Genomic DNA, 12,613 nt, shown 5'->3' with positions numbered 1-12,613 from the left:
TTTAAGATAACCGATTAAAATTGGTTCAAGCTTGTCAGGAATTCCAAGACCTTTCGAATGAAGCCAAACATATGGTACCATTCGGTTGATAAATTTGCTCTCTAGAGGCTTTTCAACCTTTGACCTTGAAAAACTGGTATTATATGAATGATTCAACGTTATTTTCATAATATGGGTGAAATGTTCGCCTGGACAACCTCTAAAACTCTCAAACGCTTTTGAGCAATTCCAAAAAACAAGGCTTTGGAGAAAAAGTAGATAGATGGGTTGGGCAGGGAAATTAGGAGGATGCTAATGGGGCTAGGGTCCACTTATGGGGAGTCCCCCGAAGGTCCCAAGCTTTTATCTCTAACCGTTTGGGTCTTAGATAACGGCCGAAAATACAGACGCACATACGCACAAACAGACAAACAGCATGACGTCAAAATAATCGAAACTTCAGGTTTCCAAAATTCTACCAAAATACGACCCCTTGGGGGAAGGGGGGGGGGTAAGAACCGTAAGAACGTAAAGACTCCAAATGTATATAACTCAAAATCGATGGATTATATTGCCTTCTCTGTAGAGTTTGAGCATAAATTAAGAAAATTTTTAAATTTTGAAAAAAAAAACAGAAAATTGGAAACGTTAATTTGATAAGACAAGCAGACGTGAGTTAATTTAATACACACGTAAATTTTTGAGCGTAAATCAGCATGTTTTTTTCTAATCCAGCAACTTGAACTTTTTCAACCAAACTCAATAATTTCTTTCTGTTTTTTTTTTATTTATTATTTTAAACCGTCCCAATACTAACTAAATTTTATTGGTTTCTTCGGCAATTAGGAAGGAGAACTGTCATACATACATCTCAACAAAAACTTGTTTACCTTTTTTATTTCCAAGGAATTTTATGTGTGTGACGAATCAGCATAAAAAAGTTCTCAGGACATTTACAGCTTTTTTCTTTTCGCAAACTTGAAGAAAAACCTTGAGAAAAACTGTCATAGTTCGCAAAATTCTTGATGATTCGTAAGGGGGGAGGAAATGAAACAGGCATTGATGTTCAACTGTCGAATGGCAATTGAAATTTTTTCTTTCCCTTGTGAAAAGCCATTGTAATGATGTCAATAGGGTTGGTCTCAAGTGGACACATTTTCTTTGCAGATGGCGAAACTTCCTCAAAGCCGAGGGGCATAGAAAGGTCCATGGAGACCCCATCTCGTCGATACCGGAAACGCCATCACCATCATCGCCATTCTGAGCATCGGAGGCAGCGGAAGCGGAAAAAGGCACGCCTAAAGGAATTGGATGAGCTACGGAAGAAGGTGGCTCGTGAGGAGCGGAAATGGTGGAGAAAGCGTAAGAAGGAGTTAGAATTTGAGGAGATGTTCTTCGACCAAGAAAGTCACAATCCCAATGTGATTCCCACTGAAGAACCAACTCCATGTACAAAGACACCTACCACAGAATCCATTGAGAAAATGCCAGAAAATCGGACAAATTTGTCCAGCAGAATTGATCATTTTCGCTACCACCGGGTGAATTCGGTGTCCAAAATTTCCCACCGAGGAGAGGGACATGCTCTGCCATTTGTCGCCATTACCGACCCGCGACCTCGTGATGTCAACACGAAAAAAGTTCAGCCCCATCAACTGTAGGTTCGTAAGGAAGTTTGAAAATTTTGTTGAGAAATTTATATCAAATTTTACGTTAGTAGAAATTCTCCGCAAAAGGTGCTGTATCACACTGACCATCAGAAGAATTGATGCAACTTTATAAAATGATGAAATTAAATGTTTGGCATTATGCTTTACTTGACCAAGATTTAAAGTAAAGCTTCGAAATTCTACATTCAAATAAAATGTTAATTCACAATTGGAAAAAGGTTGAGCCATTATCAAGCGCGGGGGCAACTAAATCCTTTATTATTAGTAAAGCTTCTTGGTCCTCATGGAGTACCACATACACCATATATCAATGTACTTAAGGATAAAAAAAATTGTTCAATGCATTAAGCCGGTCACGCTTCCAGTGAAAAAAAAGGGTGTGCGATTACCTTTGTTTCCTCATAATTTTGACAATTTTTAGGTTAAAAACACTTTAATGTTAATTTTACACAATTTTAAGTGTAAAATTAACATGAAAAAGGGTAACTTTAATCCCTAATACACCTAAAAAGCATAAGTGACTATACACTGACTGAGAGAAATCCGAAAAAGTTGAATTACTTTCCGAAAATGTTAATTTTACCCTACAGTATTGATCCGAAAACGGTGTAAATATTACCCTTTTTATGTGTTTTATGGGTTAAAGTTACCCTTTTTTCATGTTGATTTTACCCTTGAAAGGTGTAAAATTAACATTAAAGAATGTTGATATATTTTTACACCCAAAAAGTGTCAAAGTTATGACGAAAAAGAGTTAATCGCAGCCTCTTTTTTCTCAGTGGCAGTGTACACACTCAGAAAAAACAGGTGTGCGATTAACTTTTTTCCCTCATGACTTTAACATTTTTTAGGTGTAAAAATATATTAAAATTTTTTAATGTTAATTTTACACCCTTTTAAGGGTAAAAATAACATGGAAAAGGGCAACTTTAACCCCTAATACACCCAAAAAGCATAATATTTACACCGATTTCGGATCAATTCTGCAGGGTAAAATTAACATTTCCGAAATGTTATTTTAACTTTTTCGGATTTTTCTCAGACTATTGAACAGAGATCAAGTAAAATAACTTTTAGTAAAAACTTGAAATGATGCTTCAAATTATTTCCTTTTTAGTACATTTACAGTGAAGTCCGTGACTATGGAAGACTTTTCCATAATCTACGACTATAGAAACGTGTCTGAAACGTCCTTGCTCTCGCCTAAACGCGCCTATAATTTCGTATTTATCTTTTTCCGTAACTAAATTGTTTTTAGGGCTAAAATTTAATTTCATCAGGACAATTTTTTTGAAAAATATCAGATTTTTTTGTTTATTTCTAAAACTGATGGATTTTTAAAAATATGTTCCTTGGTTTATTATATTGAGCGGAATGTTAAATTTTACATTATAAAATTGTCACTCTGTAAATTGGTGTTATGACACTCAATTCAGTTTGAATAATTAAAGAGAAATCAATACGTTTTATTGAGTGCCTATACAAAGTGAATTAAAAAGAAATAATGAATGAAATTAATGGAAAATATTATCAAAAATTACCAGTCAAAGCTACAAATTTATTTATATTACACCATCATGAAAGAGTTATTAAATTCACACTCAATTTATATGAATTAACAATTTACGGCTAATGACATCCAACTTTTACATTTTAATATTTAATAATAATGCTTTTGTTTAATTAATTATAGCATAGGCATGAGTTGCTCATACAATTCTGATGGCTAGTGTTAAAATCTGAAAAGCGACGGAAGACTTTTTGGTGCAAAAAACTCCCTCTCCTTCATTGAAAAATCCATTTGAAAATCATGAGTTTCACATTATCAGTGAAATTTTGGTAAACTTTGTGCCATACTTCAATTAAATTTTACCCCAACAGTCGTGGTTTTCAGTTACCAAGTAAACATTTTACTTTTCTCACCAAATGTGGAATGTCAAAAACCAAATATTGGAAAAAAACAGACACTATATAAACATTACCAGTTTGTGTGTCCTTCCATGTAATGACGTTAAAAATGTATAAAGTAGTCCCAACAATGTAGTGAGAGAAAAAAAAATCTGCTGAAAATAAATGAATAGCAAATTTGTATTGATTTTTATGTGTTGTTTCATTTTTAAATTTTCCTCAAATGGGTTTTTCTTCCTCAGTGCTGACAGCATTAGTATTACCGAAATAAAAAAACGAGAAAACTCTATATAAAACATTTTTTCATTTATTTGCCAAACTATAACGAAAAAAATGTTATATCATATTTTTTAACATCTACTTGATTGCTCTTTTAAAAATAGAAATAAAATCGAATTCTTTTTTTTTATTAGTTCAACTACTTTATGTTCTTTTTGTTGAATGACACAATATTTTTCTACTTTTCCAACTAAAAGGAGAAATTTTTTTTCCTCCGGAAGTTTTTCAACTGTCGATGGAGAGCTATTTAAAGTTTTCCCGAACATTGAATTTCATTGCCGCAATTTTCCACTCGATTTTCAATTTGATTTATATTTTTAATGTGAAGGAATGTTTATTGGAAAACCTCAAATTGTGGACTTCTTGACAATGTACTCAATAATTTTGAAAATCTCATTTTATGTGAAATTCCACATAATTTTGTCATAAAAATCCATTACGAGATGTCACATCAAACAATATTAAAGCATATTTATGATATTTTCCAAAATCGTCTAATAGCTATTATTCTTCTCTTTCAATACAACAACATTTTATCATTGAACATTAAAAAGATTTCCTGGAATTCAGGTGAGTCTGCTTAATGTGAAATTTATATTGTTTTTCAGTAAGAATAATAAAAAAAATTAAAATTTGATATTCAGTTATTCCATTATTTCCATTATTTCTTATTATGCCATTTCACTTTTAATAAAATTTATAATTTATGGAAATTGGATACGGATATGAAATTCAAAATTCGTTTAATTAACGTGGGATGTGCCAAAACACTCTTTTAATTTAAAAGAAAATCATAAAAAAAATTCATGGAAAATTTTTATGAACACTTGAAAATAATTTCTTTTTAACACACTGCTTTAACCACGATAAAAGAGAGATTTAAGTACCTGGCGGGGGAATTCTTCGAAAATCCTACGACCAATAATGAATTCATGTTCGAAGGGTTTAAATTATTCAGGAAATACTCCTTATTCTCCAATATATACAATTTTGAAAAAGAAATTATTCAAAACGATACTGAAAATCTGATCGCCTTATTCGCTCTTTCTTACTAATCTTTCGAGAAATATTTTGCATTAGATTAAGGGCAGAATCACATTGACAGTAAAATGGTCACCGTATAATTTAAGATTTTCCGGTGATAGCCAGTGGGAATGCAGTCACCTCAAGATTAAAAACACTTTTTTAATCTTCCCCAGAGCTTTAGGTCCGGATATGGACCTTCTTCAATGGTCGACTAAGCTTGATTTCCTGATGATCTTTTGTCTTATTCACAATAATATATATCATCACTATCAGAAACTATCAGCTGGGACGATTTTTTAATGTTTTCTCTAAGCTGTGTAATCTAATTTTTAATTTTTGATACAGAGACTCTTTTTCATGCAATTTGGCGGTTCTACTAACATCTTTTCTTTGTTCTCTCAAGACAAACGATCCTCAAGAAATTGAGAAACATAGTTTAGTTGACCACTAAAGAAGGTCCATATCCGGACCGAAAGCTCTGGGGAAGATTAAAAAAGTGTTTTTAATCTTGAGGTGACTTCATTTCTACTGGCAATCACCGGAAAATCTTCAATTATACATTAACCACGCCAGTTCAAACATCTAATAAAATGCTCACCGCATTTCGTTCATTTACGCATTTTCATTGCAATTCTTACGCAAATTCTTAATTACCGTATTACCTTATCTCATACTCGGTGGCACTACGTGAAAATAATATAGGAAAATTGAAGAAATAAAACGAAAATGCGATAAACGGTGAACAAAAAAACTGTACGATTAATTTCTCGTACAGCTTTCTCTCTCACCGTTTATCGAATTTTCGTTTTATTTCTTCAATTTTCTTATATTATTTTCACCTAGTGTCACCGAGTATAAGATAAGGTAATACGATAATCGAAAATTTGCGTAAAAATTGCAATGAAAATGCGTAAATTATACGGTGAGGCTACGGCGTGTATTTTACTGTCAATGTGATTCTGCCCTAAATCAATCATCAAGAGCAGTGGACAATTTTCATTGCTTTTTTTATTTAGTTTTTTTTTTCAATTTTCCATTCCATTAATTTTTTTGGAAAAATGATCAGACCTTGTCGATACATGTTTCACTTACCTTAATTTAAAAAAAAATCTGACTCAAAAATTCAATGTACTTTTTATATAGTTTCTATATTCTTTACTCGAATGCCTTAGATAGTTTGTATGCTGAGCATTGAGCAATTTGTGTGCTGCAGACTACTATAGGTTCTATTCTATACTTGATCCTCTTATGTCTACCCTGTAAACGTTATTCTAATTCTTTTAAAAATGACTGAACTGCGGAATGTCCTGTGCTACCGCTAAGTAATTAGTGTTGACTCTTTAGTTTAAAGTATATAACTAATAATCGATATAGCCAAAAAAAATTTGTATTTGGATCACTGCCCTACTGGTGATGATCAATTGGCCCCTAAGGGGATAGCCTGAGTTAGGAGGCCAAAAGTGAGCTATTTCTTCCAATTTTTTTGGAAGAAGCTTCTTGAAATTTTTGGTATATGCTTATATATGACCGCTTCCATTCCATACTATGTTATCTCAGAATGATAACTTTTTATAGAAGAGCCATTTGAAGTTGCCGATTTCCTAAGCTGTCTATGTGTATTTTTTTTCGGAAACATGAAATATCTCCTTACCCGGACGTCATCGTCAGATGACCACAAAATTTTCATCAATTGTAGGCAAGAGTGTAGGTCTCAGGAGTTGATATAGTGCGAAGTGGAGTCGTTGATATATTTCAAATACTTAAACTTTTCTTTTTCGAACAAAGGACCACCCTGGTAAAAATGAAAGAGTCACTGTTTTGACACCTATTTATCTCTGAAATAAACGTATAAAAACAATGGAAAAGTCGTCTTTGGTGTTCGCTCAGATAAGAGAAATATGATATGAATAATTAGTTTACGATAAAACATAATCTATTGTGATAAATGTGAATACAAAATTTCAAGAGGTACAAGGGGACTTTTCAAAGGGTCAAATATGATCCATTTTTTCTGGAAAGGGTCAATTTGATTCTTTTATTTTTACCAGTGTAATGAGGAATGTCTCCGGTGTTTGTCAGTGAAAAAGATTAGTCACCCTAAGATGAAAACACTTTTTGGGTTTTGCCCAGAACTTTCGATCCTGATGGGGATCTTCTTCAGTGGCTGGAAGGACATTAAAATTATTTATTTGTGACGAATTTCTTTTTAACGTGTGGTTCATGGGGTTCCAGATCATTACCAGCAAGATGTCAGTATGGAGCGGTTTTTCCTTGATGATGGTCATGCTCTGGAACCCTATGAACCACACGATCCCTGAAAAATACTCCGAAAACACAATTTAGTTGAGTGAGTTTGAAAATTTTCCATAACGACTTTTGTTATATGCCAAAATGGAAAAAAATAAGAATTAAGGCGTTACGCCCATCGAAAGCAAGAGCCAATTTATAAAATACTGCTTTCACTGAGATCTTTTAATTTTAAAAATTAAACATATTTTGACATTGTAGTACATGCCATTTGTTGAAAAAATTGCACACTTTTTTAAAGACAATTTTCTGAGTAATTCGAAAATGTAACGAATTTTCGTCGAAAAACGCCTGACTGATTCAGAGAAATTCATTTTGTCGATTGCACAAAGTATTGCTTTTCACGAATATTATTAAGGGTACGATCAATTTATATTTTATTTTGTTAATCAACTGTTATATGATCAGAAAACTCGTTATGTGGGCGGTCATAAAAGCATTTTAGAGCAGAAAAATATCTAGGCCCAGTCCGGAAATTGGGAAGTTTTTTTTTATTTACCTCTATCTTTTTTTAATTTTTTATTTAATAGAAATTTATATTAGACAAACCGTTCTAGCACTTCTAGCGTTAGCGTATATGACAGCTAACATGTTGTAATTAACATTCTCGAAAGTATATAACACAATTTTCTTTATTTGAAGTTTATCTTTTGGAAGCTCTATTTATTTCTTAAAATTTCAAAAATTATATGAGTGTTCATGCTTGAAATTATGCAATTAAACTCAAATAGTAACTCTAACATGAAAATCAACTTCAATTCTAAATGTAGCACCAGGAGAAAACGGCACATCCCTAATAGTTTGTTCTTTAGATCCTATAAACTTCTTAAAACTTATATACCTTGTTTGCCTATTCAGAGAAGAAAATTCATGAGAGATATGTTATGTTTCTCTGTATTAATCTACATCGCCTTAAGTCACGTGAGATTTGTGATAGATTTTACATAGTTTCAAGTAAATGTTATTTTGTTTCAAATATAAGGCATTGGATTCTACACTAAATTACATGTCGCTAAGAGTATTAGATGCTTAGGGATGAAGTTTTGTCCGGCGATCTGTGATTGCGACAAAGGGAAGACCCTGCTTCCGCACCACCCTACCAAAAGTTGGGCCAGTATTGGGCTTTGCTGAAGGAATTCGGTGATAGATGAAGTTACCTGCCCTGGTGGCACTTTTGAAGACAGATGGAGAGTCTGCAGCCACCTCGGATGATTCCTCATCTGGCAGAGAATTAATTCCTGATTTCTCAGATTTTTTCACAGAAATCTTCTTTGCATTTGGGCGTTGCTCATCAAAGACATTCTCATCCAACCATTTGGGTTCTCTGACCGAAGAAACTGGAATCCTATGCCGCCGCGGTGGTACAGTCCCCGTTCCCTCCATCAGAATCCTGAGTTGTTTTGTGCGTCGATTGATTTTCTTCATATAAGGTGGAATATCTTCCTCTTTGTCTCGTTCCAATTGATTCTGCAAGCGAATGAAGTTGGACCAGTTGTCCCGACGTCCGGCGTTGGAATCTTTGTCGTAATAGTCAATGCGTCCTTGTGCTTTGGATTTCTTCTTAATCGCATTATTCCGGAGCATGTAATGCCCATGGTCTCGATGGTGATGATGCCTATGTTTCCTTGTGTGATGTCCAGCAGTTTTCGAATAATACCGCTGCTTTTCCAAATTTCCCCATCCTCGACCTTTTCCACTGGTTGACCACTTCTCTGCAATTTAAAACTTTCTGAATTTATCAAATACAAAAGGACAATTGGGAGCTCCCTTGAGGAAAGCACCCAATGCTTGTTCAGATTTACGTTAAATTACGAGGGGTCAATTTTTGGTATTTTTCCCAAGAGTCCTGTCCCAATTTGATGTCTGTTCAGCTCCTCTGATTTGGCCATTTTGATGATATTTTATTTAGACTTAGATAATGTTCTAGGGTAAGGTTTTCAGGCTCCGCACACACTCTGGCTTTGAACAATTCATATTTCTTCCATATTCCTTTAATAAAACTGAACTTGTGGTAATATATTTTAGTAAGTCTTAATTGATACACTGGGAGAAATCCGAAAAAAGTTAAAATAACATTCAGGAAATGTTAATTTTACCCTGTAATCAGTGTAAATATTACCCATTTTAGGTGTATTAGGGGTTAAAGTTACACTTTTTCATGTTAATTTTACCCTTAAAAAGGTGTAAATGTAACATTAAAAAATGTTGATATATTTTAACACCTAAAAAGTGTTAAAGTTCTGAGGAAAAAAGTTAATCGCACCCTGTTTTTTTCTCAGTGCACGTTTCCTATAAAAATTAGGTCAGATTTAATAAAAGGAATATGGAAAAATATGGAATGTTCAATGGCTAGAATATGTGCGAAGCTTGAACGCCTTCTACCAATGTTAAAAAGTTGTTTGTGTATTCAAAATAATTTTGTGTATTAATATTAAGAACGTGTACTTTTATTTTCATATTTCGTTTTTTTTATTTTTCTAATAAATTTATAAAAAATAAAAATTGACATCATTAAACCGAAATTCAATTTGATTTTTTTTATTTATAGAGTTTTCAAAAACAGAACGACTTCTTCTATCCACGTTTTAGAATCTGTCCACATTTTTTTATTTGTCAATAAAAGCTAATTGGATTTTACTCAGAAAATGTCATGCGAATGTTTATATAGAAATTTTATAAATAAATTGAAATCAGGGTAAACATTATGAAAAAAATCAAATTTCTACTGAATGATGTCGAATTTATTTATAGTTAATTTTATCCTAATTATAAAATTAATCGATACACAAAACAAATAAAATTAAGCAACAGGCAAGTCAGAATCAGGTTTTCGCGCTTTTCAATTTACATAATAGACTCAATATCTAATTCGAAATCTATGTCTCAATCTATCCCATCCTTCCTTACTGGTAAGCAAGATTTCTAATTTTAATCGGCAGAAAATTTAAAATAATCAATAAAGTATTTAGAATTTAGATCGTATCGCTTTTAACTAAAAATTGATCAGGGCAATATAGGACTGGTTCTCACACAGTTTTCTCTTTGTATCTAAAGAACTAGTTCGTCATTTCTTAGCCATTAAATAGATATTTATTAATCTCATTGAAGATTCACTGTGTACGAACCATGTCTACATTTCCCTAGATATGTCACAAAAATTTGCTATAAATTCTGAATTAATAAAAATTTATCTGAAAAATTTACACTTTACAATAATTAATTTACTTTATTTAAGTATCTCTTTAGAATTTATCATTTGACTAAATTTACTAAAATACTTCCAGAATTTTACTATTGTCGATCCAAATAGTTTGATTCGCTCGATAAAATTCTTCAAACCAATATATTAAACTTTAAAGCCAATAAAATAAATAAACTGCAATGAAATGCATTTAAGCATGAGTGCATAATTTTATGATAAAATATCTGATTAAAAAACTTCTTAAAAGACTTTTTCTAAAATTATTCCTTCGTAAAAATTGAAGAGGAATCTGCAGAAAATTACAGTTCAAACAACTTTTTAATATCTCATGAAGAGTAGAATTTCTCATCAGAAACATTTCACTGAATTCCTATAAAAAAAAATGCATCCGGGTGTTTTATTGAAAAAGCAATTGAGCTTCAAAACTCTAAAAATAAATTTTCCTTCTGTTGAACCGTAAAAAAATCACAACTCCCTTCTCCTGGTCAGATCATGGGGGTGTCTTTGAACCCAATTCTAGGCCATAGAGCTTGAACATTTCAGTCATTTCGAATCGATGGCGTATAATCGAGTAAGTGTAGCGTGACTGTGCAATTAGGTTCTTGGTATTGGGACTTGGGTTAAAGAATGGTGGATGAAAGCTAGCAATTTACCTTCCACTTCTTGACTGGTAAGGGATTTTGGTGTTTTGCTGGATTTCGATACATTCCCCGTATAATCACGTTCTCTGGTCTCCTGCGCGGGATATTCTGACTGAAGTACTAATGTTGCGATTGGATTGATGGAAATCTCATTACTTCGCATTTCATCATTCACCACATCTACCGGACGATCTGGGAGCAGAGCGATGAAATTCTCCTCAATATTTGATGTTTCATCCACCTACAATGGATGTGAGAACAAGAAGGAGGTGGAATTAAAGGAGAGAAACTACTTTCAAAGGAAGCTTTTCCATCAATTTGTGCTTTTCCACAGAGTATCAACCTTAATTGATATCAACAACTTCAAAAATGCATTCATATTCTCAGAAATTATCTTACAGCGTTTCTATACAATTTTGCACCTCAAGTTTTCACACCTTTTCCCCTTTGGATACCAACTCTTGGGTCGATGAAGAAGAAAAAAGAGTGAAATATGGAAAGAGATACGTGACATGCTAAAGTCCCAAAAGCGAGGGATTTTTCTTACTTTCCTGCAGCCTCAGAATATGAACAGTATACATATTTCACTGTTGCGGAAAATTTTCTTCAAGTAAGAATATTTTTCCGAGAGAAAGTTTAGAAATCGGATTACAAGTGAGCAAAAGTTTCCAATTTCATTATTTCGATAGAATTGTCAGAGAGTTCAGAGGTCAAGGATTATGGGGATTATTTTTGTAGTCTTAATTTTAAATGCGTGTAAGATAGTGAATGCTACCGATAAAAAATAGTTTTAATTTATGTTTTCTACAACTACATATGTTTTCTAAAATCATTCTTAAAATATTTAAAATTTGAATTATTTATTAATTGAATCAATTGCTTTGTCTGCAATATTGGACATCAAGTTGTTCAAAGTCTCTTCCCATTCCGAAATTCTACTGAGGATTTTTCTACCTTTGCTATAGACCCTTATTCATACACTCAGAAAAATAAAATCGAATAAAATTTACTCGAATCGATGTTCAATGAACTCTTTTTCGTTGTGATTTTCGAATAACTATATTTTAGAGTTGATTTTACTTCTATTTAGGTGTAATATTCGGAAGAGTTGTTTTAACTTTTTTTCCTAAAATTTACATGACAAAAGAGTATAAGCAACTCTTTTTAAGACTGAAAATAACTCGTTTTAGAGTTGAAATAACTCTCAAAACCCAAAATGAATATGTTTTGCAATTTTATGTTTCTTTTTAATTTTATCATTTTCTTTAGTATAATATTTTTTTAACCTCAAGTTCCCTATGTTCCGAGCGAAATATCACGTATGATGCAGGCAACGCACATGTCTTCATGAAACACTGTCAGGCATATTTCTAGTTGAGGTTCCTTATGAACTTTGTCACACGAAAATCTTCTTGACTAAAGTATATTCTTAAATCAAAAACACTTAAGAATATGCTTCAGTCGAGATGAAATTTTACATCGAAGAAGAGTAATAATTACATCGATATTCGACGAATAAATTTAACTCGCACGAAGAGTTAATTTCAATTCCATTTATTAAAATTTACAGTGAAAAAGAGTAACAATTACATCGATATTCG

At 32.6% G+C, this 12,613-nt stretch overlaps 2 protein-coding genes across 3 annotated transcripts in view; one reads left to right on the top strand and one right to left on the bottom strand.

Annotated features, from left to right (window-relative positions):
- LOC129807347 (uncharacterized) overlaps window positions 1-3,750 on the top strand; it is a 52,765-nt gene extending 49,015 nt beyond the window's left edge. The window contains exons 4-5 of one of the 2 annotated variants that reach the window (XR_008752269.1): window positions 1,147-2,026; window positions 2,457-3,750. Coding sequence is in view for 1 of the 2 variants with exons in the window: in XM_055856556.1 (XP_055712531.1) it covers window positions 1,147-1,640 (494 nt within the window). In the remaining variant the exon portion in view is untranslated. Of the gene's footprint in view, window positions 1-1,146 lie in introns of both variants that reach the window. The other variant, XM_055856556.1, reaches the window with a different exon arrangement.
- A 3,569-nt stretch (window positions 3,751-7,319) lies between these two features.
- The window catches only part of LOC129807346 (uncharacterized), a 58,913-nt gene continuing 53,619 nt past the window's right edge, over window positions 7,320-12,613 (bottom strand). The window contains exons 3-4 of the mRNA XM_055856555.1: window positions 11,025-11,253; window positions 7,320-8,881 (exon numbers count right to left, since the gene is read on the bottom strand). Coding sequence (XP_055712530.1) covers window positions 8,199-8,881; window positions 11,025-11,253 — 912 coding nt within the window. The 3' untranslated portion in view covers window positions 7,320-8,198. The remainder of the gene's footprint in view (window positions 8,882-11,024; window positions 11,254-12,613) is intronic.

This window comes from Phlebotomus papatasi, chromosome 3 (assembly GCF_024763615.1).
Source record: "Phlebotomus papatasi isolate M1 chromosome 3, Ppap_2.1, whole genome shotgun sequence".
Lineage (NCBI taxonomy): Eukaryota > Metazoa > Arthropoda > Insecta > Diptera > Psychodidae > Phlebotomus > Phlebotomus papatasi.
The sequence above is the reverse complement of the archived record's forward strand: the minus strand, read 5'-3'. Positions and strand labels throughout refer to the sequence as shown.